The sequence below is a fragment of the Haliotis rufescens genome, unplaced genomic scaffold (assembly GCF_023055435.1).
Source record: "Haliotis rufescens isolate VD_foot unplaced genomic scaffold, xgHalRufe1.0.p SCAF_5, whole genome shotgun sequence".
Lineage (NCBI taxonomy): Eukaryota > Metazoa > Mollusca > Gastropoda > Lepetellida > Haliotidae > Haliotis > Haliotis rufescens.
In genome coordinates this window covers 57,523,753-57,536,927 of record NW_025964223.1, presented here as the reverse complement: position 1 = coordinate 57,536,927, position 13,175 = coordinate 57,523,753, and the positions used below count along the sequence as shown (strand labels likewise).

Sequence of the window (13,175 nt, the reverse complement as noted above, 5' to 3'; positions counted from 1 at the left end):
GACTTTGCTAATAATATTAATCACTGGTTTGTCTGATGCAGACACGATTATTTTCAGGTCGTCGTCATATCGCTTTAAAGTTGCTGAGTGCGGCGGCTTTCAACAAGAAACAACCACTTATGTTACACCCATAGATCAATTGAAAACGCACAAAATATTGATGTCATTATATTTTATTTCCACCCTTTCTGACTACCATGAATAATTATGTATATATTTATAGTAAAGTATTTTATCGTGTATCCTTCTTTTGTTCTTCTATGCACAATAGTCAACAAATGAGGAGGATTTGGGTTCACATAAAACACGAATTGTGCCAACTCAACCGTTCTATTTACATATCAAAATAAGAGTCAATCAACACATCACTTCATGTGTTACAGTAGGTGGTGGGGGCGAATAATCAGATAGACGATATTGGCACCATTACAATTCCTCGTTTGAGAGAACAAATGATTTGAGGAAGCAAGGTTCATGGTTGTATGGTAAAACAAACTGCTAAATCAATTATTGTTAAACTTTCCTAACAATTCTAATATCAGTAATACTATATTAATGAATGAGTTCATGAAAGAGGGAATATGGCTTTTATCAATATTCCCAGCAATATCAGGGCGGGGGAGTCCAGAAATGGGCTTCACACGTTGTACCGATGTGTGAATTAGAACCTAGGATTGCGTCGTTACGAGCGAACTATTTAACCACAAGACTACCCCACCATCCTCTATTTTAATTTTTTTTCTGCTGTCAGGTTCAGTGATCTGCGTAATATATGTCATTTATTCGTATTCACAGCTGTTGGAAAGGAAAGGCTTTTTTCAAATTGTAAAGTTTGTTCGTGATTGCCAATTGCACTCTATATGATTAATTAAACTCTATATGAAACGTATTGCTCTTCAAATTATTGCCTGAGCTGACTTGTATTTGGCGTGTTCAAGGGGCGCACCTCAGGCTGCCCTGGCATTATATACAATCATACTTCGAGACAACCCAAGGAACAACAGCCCAAGGACTTGACACATAATCTTATCAAACACAGATAGTTCCATTGTCAAACATCTGCTGTTTGCCATTGGTCACTCGTATTAGTACCGGTATGAAGTTGAGTCTTGTATTCGCGATTCTTGCATGCCAGCTACCAGGTAAGTTTTTTCTCTGCATCCGTAACATTAAACCTTTTTTGACAATATCCTAGTCATTATATAATCACAAGTGTTCTTAAAGAAATTTTCTGGTTGTGGTTTTGTCTATTTACTGTCGTCATACTGTAGATTTCAACGATTCACAAAATGGTCATTGAATATCGTTGAAGTGGTAAAACCAATATTCAGTCTCACCCAAAATCTTTCCACAAGTTGGAAACTGCAAATGATTATAATGGGGAGTAAACACTCATATTCATTTATTCAATTCCCAGTATGTGCTGCTTACATAAAGTTTGCTGCTTACTACCAAGACCATATGGTTCTACAAAGAGGTCCCAAACATGCGGTGGTTTGGGGAACTTCGAATAAGATTGGAGAAGCCGTGACAGTTGAAGTCAGTGGTGGTCATGGTAACGTATCTACCACGGTCGTTGCTGATCCTGATGGAGAGTTGGACGGTGTGTGGACAGTGAAGCTCCCTGCAATAACGGACCCCGGACCTTTCACTGTAACAGCTTCTTACAGATGGGGAAATGTCTCAATTCAGGATGTACTTTTTGGCGATGTGTGGATTTGTTCCGGACAAAGCAACATGAATTTTTACGTCAGCCGGGTACAGCTAATATTACACGATTCACTATGTTAATATCCTTGTTTCTAAACTGATCTTTGAAGAATAGAAATTGGAAGATTTTTTTTAAATACATGAATAGAAGATTTATATTAAATTCTCAAGCTGCAGAAGTCACATATGCCTATGAATTTTGAATCCAACTAATCTTATATATATTCCTTCCTATATTTGTCATTTTAATCTTGATAATTTAAAACAAATAATAATAATATCTGTTCAGCTATTTGACCCCGCAAAAGTTGTAGCAGAGGCAGAAAGGTACCACGATATCCGTGTATTCAGAACACACACTCTTGAATCCAACACCACCTTCCACAACCTCCATGGCTCTGCACTCCACTGGTCAAAGCCATCACAAGGTGAACCAATGTTATATTTGGTCTAGACTTAGTAACACAGCGTGAACATGAATATCGTGAGTTATATTTCTCTGTCAGTTTAAAGCACGTCTGTGACGCCACTCCATTGCTGAAAGAATCCGTTATTTTCACGAATGGGCAGTTGGTTTTCAATAGTTTTTACCAACATTATCCCATATTACAATTGGTGTACTCTTGAAATTAACAGCACTAGTTCTTCTTCTTCAAGTGAATGAGTTCAAATTTTGTTGGAAAATATATGTCACCAGTTTGGCTCGAACCCGCATTGTATGATTTGAGAATTGTAATTATCAATGATCACGGTGTGAAATTAAACTATTTAATATTTTCAAATATTTGTATAACCCTTAAAAGCTTAGATGATACTATTTAAAAACATTGTGTTACATTATGCTACCTATAATGTTGTTCATGTTAAAGGAATGAGATACTTTTTTATGAGCAAAGCTCTCTTCAAGATATTTCTAAGATCGCCGTCAGCATGTTGATCGCCGTCTAACATGCATTGTGAAGATCAACCCGACGGAACTTGGCGAACATCAATCGGTAGCGGAGAACATTTCACGTGCATCATGCGGGCGACTCACACCCCATAAATACAAAATACAAAGAGTCCTACTAGCTTGTTTCAAATATTTTACACAATAGACTGTTTCGTCAAAGTCCAGAAGTAGGGAACTTGTGTATTTTAAGTTTAAGAAAGTAGGGGTTTTATAAGTCAGCGTACATACTCGGAACTGTCGGTTCGTGAACAAGAATTGCCATGTTTTCATTAACTGAGTGAACAAAAGTTGTATTCCAAAAATATAATATTGAAACCTGGCTACTTTACTACTCAGTAGCAATCACTGGATTGTCCGGTTCAGACTCGATTATTTACCGCCGTCATATAGCTGGAAGATTGCTGAGTGCGGCGTTAAACAACAAAGGACAAAAGGAATACTCAGTAGACAAAACCAAAACGGTATTTAATCCATGATGCGAAATATATTGTGCATATATTTAACATTTATAAAACTAACTTGCTATAAAGTTTACTTTTTCTAACAGCATCTCTCCAACTGTTTTCTGCTGTATGTTGGCTGTACGCCCAGTACCTCTACCCTCACCGCAAGTATCCTCTTGGTATGGTGGAATCTGCCTGGGGAGGGACGTCCATCGAGGCATGGTCGTCACCTGATGCTCTCGCGAAGTGTCCAGTGAAAACAAAGAGGTAATACGTTTTAAGTTTCAAGTAAATCATTGATATGATGTGTCATGGTAATTCAAACATGATTATATTTAAATAATTTTCAATATGTTTTTGTCATATGTATACAGCCTGACTGTCTTCAAAATCTGATTTCTTAAATATATGTACCATAACAGTAAACCGACACACCTTATTTTGATTTAATGTATGAAATTAAATTGTAACCTTTATTTCTCAAAGAGGACCGAATTCAGACAACGTCCTCTGGAACTCTATGATGAATCCTTTCACTTACATGACAATCTATGGCGTCCTGTGGTATCAAGGTTTATCCTTTTTGCCTTTTAAAAACTTCTCAATAACAAATATTTCCATAATTATAACTACGACCATAAAGATATTAACACATTGTAATTATATGGAGTGATCTGGATGTTTTGTTCACCAGATTAACTCCAGTTACAATTAGATAACACATTGGAAGAATCGATCTTAATAGTTTAACAAGGTTAATACTTTTTTGTCTAGTCCAGCATCGTGTATCAACGACAAATATTGCTTAAATGTTATTATTCTATTACTTAATGTGAAGTTATATATAAGTTCAAAGAATGTATACATATATTTATACATTTCTTCAGGAGAAAACAATGCCCATCACCCTGATCGCTATGCTTGTGAGTTCCCTGCCATGATAGCCGACTGGAGGAGTAAGTTCCATCAAAGATCTTTGGGAGAGACAGAAGCTGATTTCCCCTTCGGATTTGTTCAGGTAACAATATTTATGCATCGATATACTTGAAACCAAATGTACATGTATGTGTCAAAACTATTCATCTGCCAATCACCCATCCAGTTTAATCGCTACTACAGGCGATTGCAGTTAAAAATCTGTCATCTCAATGGTGTCAAATTAAAATGGCGAATCTTTTCTTATGTAAATCTTAAATGATATGCGCATAATGCGAAAATCACAACGGTAAATATGTAGTCATAATCTAATTTTAAGTTATGAGTATTCACATGATTTTATAATCCTTTGTTTTGATTTGAATATTTGAAAAATATGTCGGAGTCGAAGAGCCGACTCTGCTTTTAACAGACATTTTATTCTATTGAAAGTGAGGTCGCTTTTGTTCACGTTTTGTTGTGTTCTTTAACCCTTACACACATGTACTGTACATGTAGAGGTTACTAGTTGTGAAATGGGATTTAATTGTATGTTACATATGTATAATATAGGTTGGCAGGTCTTTTAAGCTTATCTGACAAATGTTGTAATATAATAAGTTGTCTACATACATTATCAATTCCTGCTCTGTTGTCAGCTTGCTGCCAATAATAATGTTACGTACGTCGGCTCTTTTCCTCAACTACGTTGGGCACAAACGGCTAACCTCGGACGTGCACCTAATTCCAAAATGCTCAACACGTTCATGGCAGTCGCCATGGACTTACCGGATTTCGCATCTCCATACGGGACGTACGTTAATATATCAATTTATTACACTTGATTGACCACTTGATTGTCTTGTCGAGACTCGAATATTTACATGCTACCGTGTTACAGCTGGAATATTGCGGACTGTGACGTAGAACAAGAAACACACACATCCAGGGCTTAAGTTGTTGTTGCTGATACGTGTATCTCATTCAACAGTATCCATCCTCGTTACAAGGAAGACGTGGCAAGGAGACTGTTGTTAGCAGGGAGGGCTGTGGCCTACAAAGAGACGGGTCTGGATTTCCAAGGTCCTTTTCCATCCGGTTTTGGTGTCAACGATAAAGTTCAACTTCTTAACATTGAATTCAGTTCGGGACACACGCCAATTGAAGTCAGGAATAAAGACGGATTTGAGGTAAATGATCGCATTCTGACACAAGTTTATAACAAATGCATTTAAGGCTTTATTTAGAAACAGACGAAATTCAAATTTCAAGTCTACAACTAGTTCATGTTGTCATCACTTGATATGTAAGTTAACCCTTTTGGGTCAAGATACAATGAAAATGTCTTAACTGGAGAGATTTTATCATTATCCATGTTATGTATTAACAGGGCTTAGGAACACATAGCAAAAACATTTGCAAACAGTCGTGTATAGATTCCCCGACATAATGAAGGAATATTTTGTTTTGCTGAGTCAGCGACACATAATTCACTTCCGTATACACATTAATCAGACTTCGATCCAACAGGTTTGTTGCTCAAGTTCAAGGACTACGACGTGTGGTGCTCATGACGTGTGGGTTCGTGCGCCAATCACGACGCACGACATAAAGTCTGTGACTGTGTCAACATCCGGCTGTGGTAGTCGCCATCTTGTTGGCCTCCGTTACGAATGGCGGACCAGCCCTTGTCCGCTGAGGAAGTGTGCCGTGTATGGGAGAGACAACGACTTGCCAGCTCCCCCCTACATCAGGAGCCACGCCTTCACTGATAGCTCGTCCCACATCATTGGATAGGCCTTGTTACTTTAAAGATGGGATTTTCAGTTGACAATATAACATTCGTTGTATACGTTATGCAATATTGTACAATGTCACCTTGACAGTTGGATCGACAAGCACAATATAAACTAAATATCTGGTTTCAACTTGCATAAAGGCAACGGATGTTAAGTGTGTTTGCAAAACCATAACTAAAACAAAACTCAAAACAGAAACAATAATCCAACAGAAAGCGATACCACGCTTCTGTGATGTTGTGCATCGTTGGTCGAATCCGAGATTCACACTGATTACGTTCTTTTGTTTGTCGGCTACACACCCGTGCTCGTTCAAATCGTCGGAGAACTGCGTCACTTTCCAACCAAATTAGACTCGTGAAGATTCCGGAGTAGAATAGGTTTTCAGCAACCCATGCTTGCCGTAAAAAGCGACTATGCTTGTCGTAAAAGGCGACTAACGGGATCGGGTGGTCAGGCTCGCTGACTTGGTTGATGCATGTTATTGATCCCAATTACGTGGATCGATGCTCATGATGTCAATCACTGGATTGTCTGGTCCAGACTCGATTATTTACAGACCGCCGTCATATATATAGCTGGAATATTGCCGAGTGCGACGTTAAACACCCAGCAAACAAACATAATTCATTGCTCTTTTCGTGTGCATCGTATACATATTCACTCTTTAAGCAGTGAAATTAATATCCCTGGAATCGTTTTATTCTCTTATAAGTCTATGTAAATGTTACGCAAACAAGATACCTGTCCATTTCTGTGACAAGGCAATGGTGTTGCCTTATAGTCAAGTTAAATTGTTTGCTCGTCAGGCCCAAGAACTATGTTCGATTTCCCAGACGGCAACATGTTTTTTGATATTGCCATTACAGCAAAAACCCTACTCAACCACTTACTTGATAGTCATAATTGAGGCAGTTACTGAATGCTGAGTTTAAAATATAATTAGACTTTTCCTGTCCCCATGAATACAAAACATTGCATTGCCTTACGTTTGTTCTTGATGGTGTCTCACAAACAACAATATATATAGATTACGACAGCAAATAAACATTTTGACATTTTGAAAAACGTACACCATTGATTACTTTACATTTTACTTGACTTGTATGCATTACTTACAATCAATTTCCACGGCAAAAGCCTTGACATCACACCATAATAATCCTATACTAGGTTCAACTGTTTTCTTGCAAGGATGATCAATTAATTACCTAAATAAGTGGTAGATACAAAAGAAATGTACATCATAATTCTTGTACCAGTTCATCATGTAAATAAACAATTTAAACATTACTGTAAAACAACTGTAATATTCACAAAAGGCAGCCATTCACATAAACACCAGATTAGGACACCAGGGACACTGATATCACATTAAAATCTATATCACATATTTGCAGCATGTCAGTACTGTCCTACAAGTAAAACATTCTGATAACAATACTAATACCTTGGCTACTCTAACTCCAATAATCTTTAATACAATTGCAATTCATGTCAGTTCAAATGGCCTCCGTGGGGTGGGCTAGACAGAGAAACCTATGTGTGTTGTACGAGGCGATTAAATGGATCGGGTGGTCAAGCTCGGTAACATTTCTTATCTTGTATCATCGCACACGGATGACGTTGAAACGTTGTTCATGATATGAATCATCAGTTTGTCTGGTCCGGCGTTTAACAAACAAACATATAAATCAAAAGTCGTATCAAGTTTCAAAAAGCTTTGCCAGTTTGGCACCCACTCGTTCTTCCCTAGACTGTAAATGAGTCACCGTTTCACTTTCCTTCCCGAGCGAGTCATTTAAAGCCAATGCAAGGTTGTCGTCTTCTTCCTCTTCAGCCATCAACCTCTTGCTGAGAACAAAATAGTCGTTGGTCAACGTGGTGCGGCGAGTTTTCACTACGACCTTCTCGATCACCTGTAGGAGATCCCTCTGCACTATCTGCAGCTCCCCAGATGATGCCAAATCTTTCAGATTAATGAATACACATCTGTTGTTACATTCATCAAGGAGATGCGCCAAGGTGTCATCCTGTGCTTTTGCAGTCTCGATGGAATTAGAAAATGACAGTTCCGAACGTGCTTCAAAAACGTCATCATGAATCAGGGCAACAGCAGCGTAATTCTTGATCGTGTTACTTCCAAGGACACTCCTCAGAAGTTTCAGCGTATTGCGGTCCTGTTTGTGCATATTTTTGTCGATGTATATAACAAAAACGATGGCATGGAATCCAAGAGGGGCGTAGGCAATGGAGGTACCGATATCACTCAAGCATTGCCCTGGTAGCGATTGGGCAAATAAACACGATGATTTCACTAACGTCATGTCCCCACGAACAGTCCTGGACACATGTACTCCAGCGACGTGTTCCTGATTGGTTTCTTGAAATAAGACCTGTTCCAATACACACGCCTCACTAGATCCACCTTTCTCTAGAGCTAATATGCTGAGGCCAGTCTCATGGTCAGTCGGGGATTCCTTGCATGTGTCAGAAGATGCACAAGGGGGTGTTTCACGACATTCCTCGGAGGGCTGAAAGACAGTAGGTTCTTCTGTTATATGCGATTCATATATAAAATCTCACACGGAAGGTGTCTAAACGAATCACTTGTTTTTAATTTACATAATTGTTACAATAACCAATTCTGATAGGGAACTCTCTCAATCCAATCGTATAACCATGGATAACTTTGATACACACAGATCAAATTTCTATCGCTAATATGGTACAATTACAGACATTGAAAAAATCAGTTTGCTTGTTGCCTACCTGACATGAATAGGAAACTGACAGAACTATCGACAGACCATTGTTATAACATCTATCTTCCAACATACCTGAGGACACTCTGTGCTTTCTTCAGGCCTGTGTCGCTTGATAAACACAGTCACTTCCTTTTGAAACCCACCAATCTTCTTCTTTTCCTTATATACAGACAAAATGTGGGTAAACTGACTTGGCCCATCTCCCGACTCTGTCATGTCCAATCTGCCGATAACATGGTGAAATTCGTCCAAAACATCATCAATGCGACCTTCAAGCTCCTTGTATTCTTCAGACAGTAATTCAGTTAATTCAAGACTCGGGTTCTCGACAAACTTCTCAAGCTGCTTTTTCGCAAAACGCATGTCATCAAATTTCTCATCAACTTGCACCAGGAGCATGTCAAGACTTTTGTCCTTTGTTTGAGTAGGGATCGTTGAGTCAAGGACACTTAGAGGAAGAAGTTCACACTTACACGGCACACCCTTTCCGTTGTTTATTTTCAACATTTCTCCCTTGAATGATTTCAAAACTCTCAGCAGTCCTTCCATATCCCTAGGCATCTCGCAGTCCACGCTTGTCGAAAGATATTCGATCTCCGTTTCAATATCATCTTGAATATCCCTACTGTTCTTATCCAATTTAACCTTGGCCTCGGCAAGCTTAAATCCCCAAATATCTGCCTTGAACTTTGACTCGATCTCTTCAATCTTGGCTCTGTCTGAACCCTTGATACGGATTCTCACCAGCAAGTCCCCACCATACGTGATACTTCGTATAAAATGACTGCCAATAAGGCGTTCTCGCCAGGCGTGTCTTGGGCTTAAGTCTGTTAGAGTCTCAGTAAGCTGGAAGACAAGCGGTGAAATCATTTAAAAGGGAAAGCAAAATCGATAGAACCTTTTTCATTATCAATTGGCATACATTTTGAAAAAAGTACTGGATAAGTGTCATGTATTCTAACTAAACCTTTGGGCACACGTGTCCCAGTTAGTCTATGGCAGCCATAGTTTGAGTTGCGTCCCACATCAGTTCCTAGACCCGTGAAGATTCTGGGGTAGAATAGGTCTTCAGCAACCCATGCTTGCCGTAAAAGGTGACTATGCTTGTCGTAAAAGGCGAATAACGGGATCGGGTGGTCAGGCTCGCTGACTTTGTTGATGCATGTCATCGATCCCAATTGCGTTGATCGATGCTCATGATATTAATCACTGGATTGTCTGGTCCAGACTCGATATATTTACAGACCGCCGTCATATAGCTGGAATATTTCTGAGTGTGGCGTTAAACAACAAACAACCAACCAACCAACCAGCATCAGTCCCTGGCTACAATGATCGTGGGTTCGATCCCATAATCAAATGATTATAATGCCTGATTTGTCAAGAGGTGAAAGGTGAAATGTGTCCTACTCGTGTTCCAGGCTTTCATCAAAGACATATGTGTAATATATGACTAACTTTAGGAACTATTCTTCCCACATAAAGATTAAGCTTCGTGATGTAACTGACATACTATTCAAGGCTGTGTTCAACCCCATTCGCACCCCCACTGAATCTATCGCATGCACTAAAATTATTTTTCTTTATGCCAACTTACAGTTTCAACATGTGCTCTCACGAATATTTCTGTGCATTCGTCTTTGAATTTATCCTCCTTTAGATATGATCCCATTCCCTCAATGTTCAAGATACCAGCTTTGATCTTGAGAGCCACTTCTCCAGAAAGGTCCAATATATTGTTGACATCCTGACTGTTCTTTATGACTTTGTACTTGATGACATTGTGATGTCTTTCTATGATTTTGGGATCGTCAACCAAGTCATCGGGGAAAATATCCAGACCGTTCCCGTAGGTCCGCAGATCAAAGGTCCTACCCAGGGACATCCCGGGTTGATAGAAGACTGTCTCACTCATGACTTGCTGAAATGTAGCATCAGAATGGATTTAGCATGGTTGTTATGTGGCTAGGGATATTTGAATGTGGTAGGATCGAGACATGAAGCTGAATCTCACACGTCGATAATTGTATTCTTCTTTTACATATAAAGGAAATTGAAATTTCCCTAACAACTTTATTCTACTCGATCTTGCATTAATAATATTCGAAAAACAATACTTCGTATTGCATTATAAAATTCCTAAATATATCCGGTCACTCCAAGTCGTTAAAAAACTTGAAAACTTCCACAATCCGCTTATCCCCTGTTCGAATCCCGTATTTATATAACGATTATTAGTTATTGTACACCAACACACGCCAACACACACACACACACACACACACAAACACACGCCAACACACACACACACACACAAACACACACAAACACAAACACACGCCAACACACACAAACACACACACACAAACACACACACACAAACACACACACACACACGAAAATCATGCAACCTTTCAGGTTCAGAGACAGACATATGGAAGGCCAGCCAACACCAAATGAAAGGGAAACACGAAGCTTTGAGTAAGGGATAAAATACGAATCTGAGGTTTGGGTTGGGAGTAAAATCTGAGGATAGCAGTGACCGAGCTAGTAAACCTTAGGGCGCTGGCCGTAGTTTTACTAGCCAGAAGTGTTTTATCAGACTTATGAACCGACGAAACAACATTAATATTTGTTTAATATTTTGTAGAAATGTGCCAGTCTAAAGAAACGCTCGTAAAATAAATATGACCAGGAAAAATAACATGGTACCTTCTCATGAACTACCTATCTGCAACCAGTTCTGCTGATCAGAAAGTTTAGGGTTCGATTCCCGTGATCCATAATGAAAACGTTTTAATTCTTGTCTTTAATTTTAGAACATTACCCGGATGAGGTCTTACAAGGAAAAGGTGTAAGTGAGTACGCTTTTAGCAATATTCAAGCAATATCACGGCGGGGGACACCAGAAATGGGCTTCACATATTGTACCCATGTCGGGAATCGAACCCGGGTCTGCGGCGTGACGAGCGAACGCTTTAACCACTAGGCTACCCGACGGCCCCTACAAGGAAAAAGTAAAACCTCCTTCGGGGGTATTACGAAAAAACAAGTACCGTCCAAAACAATGGCCAATATCCGTGCTGAGTTTATGAACTGCCTTGATAAACATATGTGACTATGCTTGTCGTAAAAGGCGACTAACGGGATCGGTTGGTCAGGCTCGCTGACTTGGTTGATACATGTCATCGATCCAAATTGCGTGGATCGATGTTCATGATATCAATCACCGGATTGTCTGGTCCAGACTCGATTATTTACAGACCGCCGTCATATAGCTGGAATATTGCTAAAAGGGGCGTTAAACAACCAACCAACGAAACCAATGATAACCACATGAGAGAGTGACAGGTTAATGAATAGCATGTGCGTACCTCCCTCTAATCAGCCGGTAGACCCTACGGTAGCAGTACACATAGACATAGTCATTCCATGATAGCAATGTAAACACAAAACAACAGACTTAAATCACTCAAGGTTTCGCAAGCGTTCTATCAGTTGGGCTGTACATGGAGTGCTTTCTTTGAACTTGGAACTATTTATAGCTTGGAAAAACCCGTCGGAAATCCCAAGTACCCAAATATATATCGCCAGAATATTACGTTTTTTCTCCATACAATTATTGAAAAAAACTGAAAACTCGAATCAATATAGTATACCAGGATAAGAGGCGTGTATTGCGGTTGTTTGATCGCGTGTTTCACATAGCTTATCAATCTTTGCACGAAAATACGGAACAAACCAAAAATAGATAAATCACGATTCGAAAGACTTTTCATTTATGCGATATACTGCAGCTAGTATATTGCGTCAAGCAATTGATACTGTCACTGGCGGGACTCTGGGCTTCGTGAGGTACTTACCGGGTTAGGCTTTAAGTCCACAGATGTGTCTGGCAACTGAAGCTAAGAGAACACCCCTCACACACAACTCAACGCGCCACTGAACACGGGAGATAAATCTTTATTTACTCACGAATCTCCCTGTGGTTATTCTGTAATACTTATTTTAGGGTTCGAATCGCCACTCAAAAGCGCTGATATGTTTATGTGTATCCAGCTACATAGCGAGCGGTATGAATAGATTATAAAAAACGTCTCAAATTACATATACATTCATAATCAAATATCAGTACGTCCATGAATTTGATAGTTGAGATTTGAGTGTCTGGTAGTTGCAGTTGATGGATCTTGCTAAAGTAACAAACACTAATATTATTAAATTCTGGACCTAGGGGTGTTTATATTTTTACTGTTTTAGGATATAACTGTATGTACAGATATTATTAACCCACCCCGGACCTAGGGGGTGTTTGTATTTTAACTGTTTTAGGATATAACTGTATGTACAGATATTATTAACCCACCCCGGACCTAGGGGGTGTTTGTATTTTAACTGTTTTAGGATATAACTGTATGTACAGATATTATATAAACCCACCCCGGACCTAGGGGGTGTTTATATTTTAACTGTTTTAGGATATAACTGTATGTACAGATATTATATAAACCCACCCCGGACCTAGGGGGTGTTTATATTTTAACTGTTTTAGGATATAACTGTATGTACAGATATTATATAAACCCAC

At 39.2% G+C, this 13,175-nt stretch overlaps 2 protein-coding genes across 3 annotated transcripts in view; one reads left to right on the top strand and one right to left on the bottom strand.

The window, feature by feature from the left end:
* The first annotated feature begins 1,063 nt into the window (after window positions 1-1,063).
* LOC124123603 (sialate O-acetylesterase-like) lies at window positions 1,064-6,095 on the top strand. Its single transcript, XM_046486810.2, has 9 exons — window positions 1,064-1,142; window positions 1,418-1,758; window positions 2,000-2,138; window positions 3,210-3,372; window positions 3,592-3,677; window positions 3,993-4,123; window positions 4,680-4,834; window positions 5,012-5,210; window positions 5,551-6,095. Exons 1-9 carry the CDS (start codon window positions 1,097-1,099, stop codon window positions 5,815-5,817), a joined length of 1,527 nt encoding a protein of 508 aa, XP_046342766.2. The 5' UTR covers window positions 1,064-1,096; the 3' UTR covers window positions 5,818-6,095.
* Window positions 6,096-6,896: 801 nt separating this feature from the next.
* The window catches only part of LOC124123601, an 8,561-nt gene continuing 2,282 nt past the window's right edge, over window positions 6,897-13,175 (bottom strand). The window contains exons 1-4 of one of the 2 annotated variants that reach the window (XM_046486808.2): window positions 12,451-12,860; window positions 10,185-10,508; window positions 8,660-9,433; window positions 6,897-8,353 (exon numbers count right to left, since the gene is read on the bottom strand). In XM_046486808.2, coding sequence (XP_046342764.2) covers window positions 7,526-8,353; window positions 8,660-9,433; window positions 10,185-10,502 — 1,920 coding nt within the window. In that variant the 5' untranslated portion in view covers window positions 10,503-10,508; window positions 12,451-12,860 and the 3' untranslated portion in view covers window positions 6,897-7,525. Of the gene's footprint in view, window positions 8,354-8,659; window positions 9,434-10,184; window positions 10,509-12,450; window positions 12,861-13,175 lie in introns of those variants that run through there. The other variant, XM_046486809.2, reaches the window with a different exon arrangement.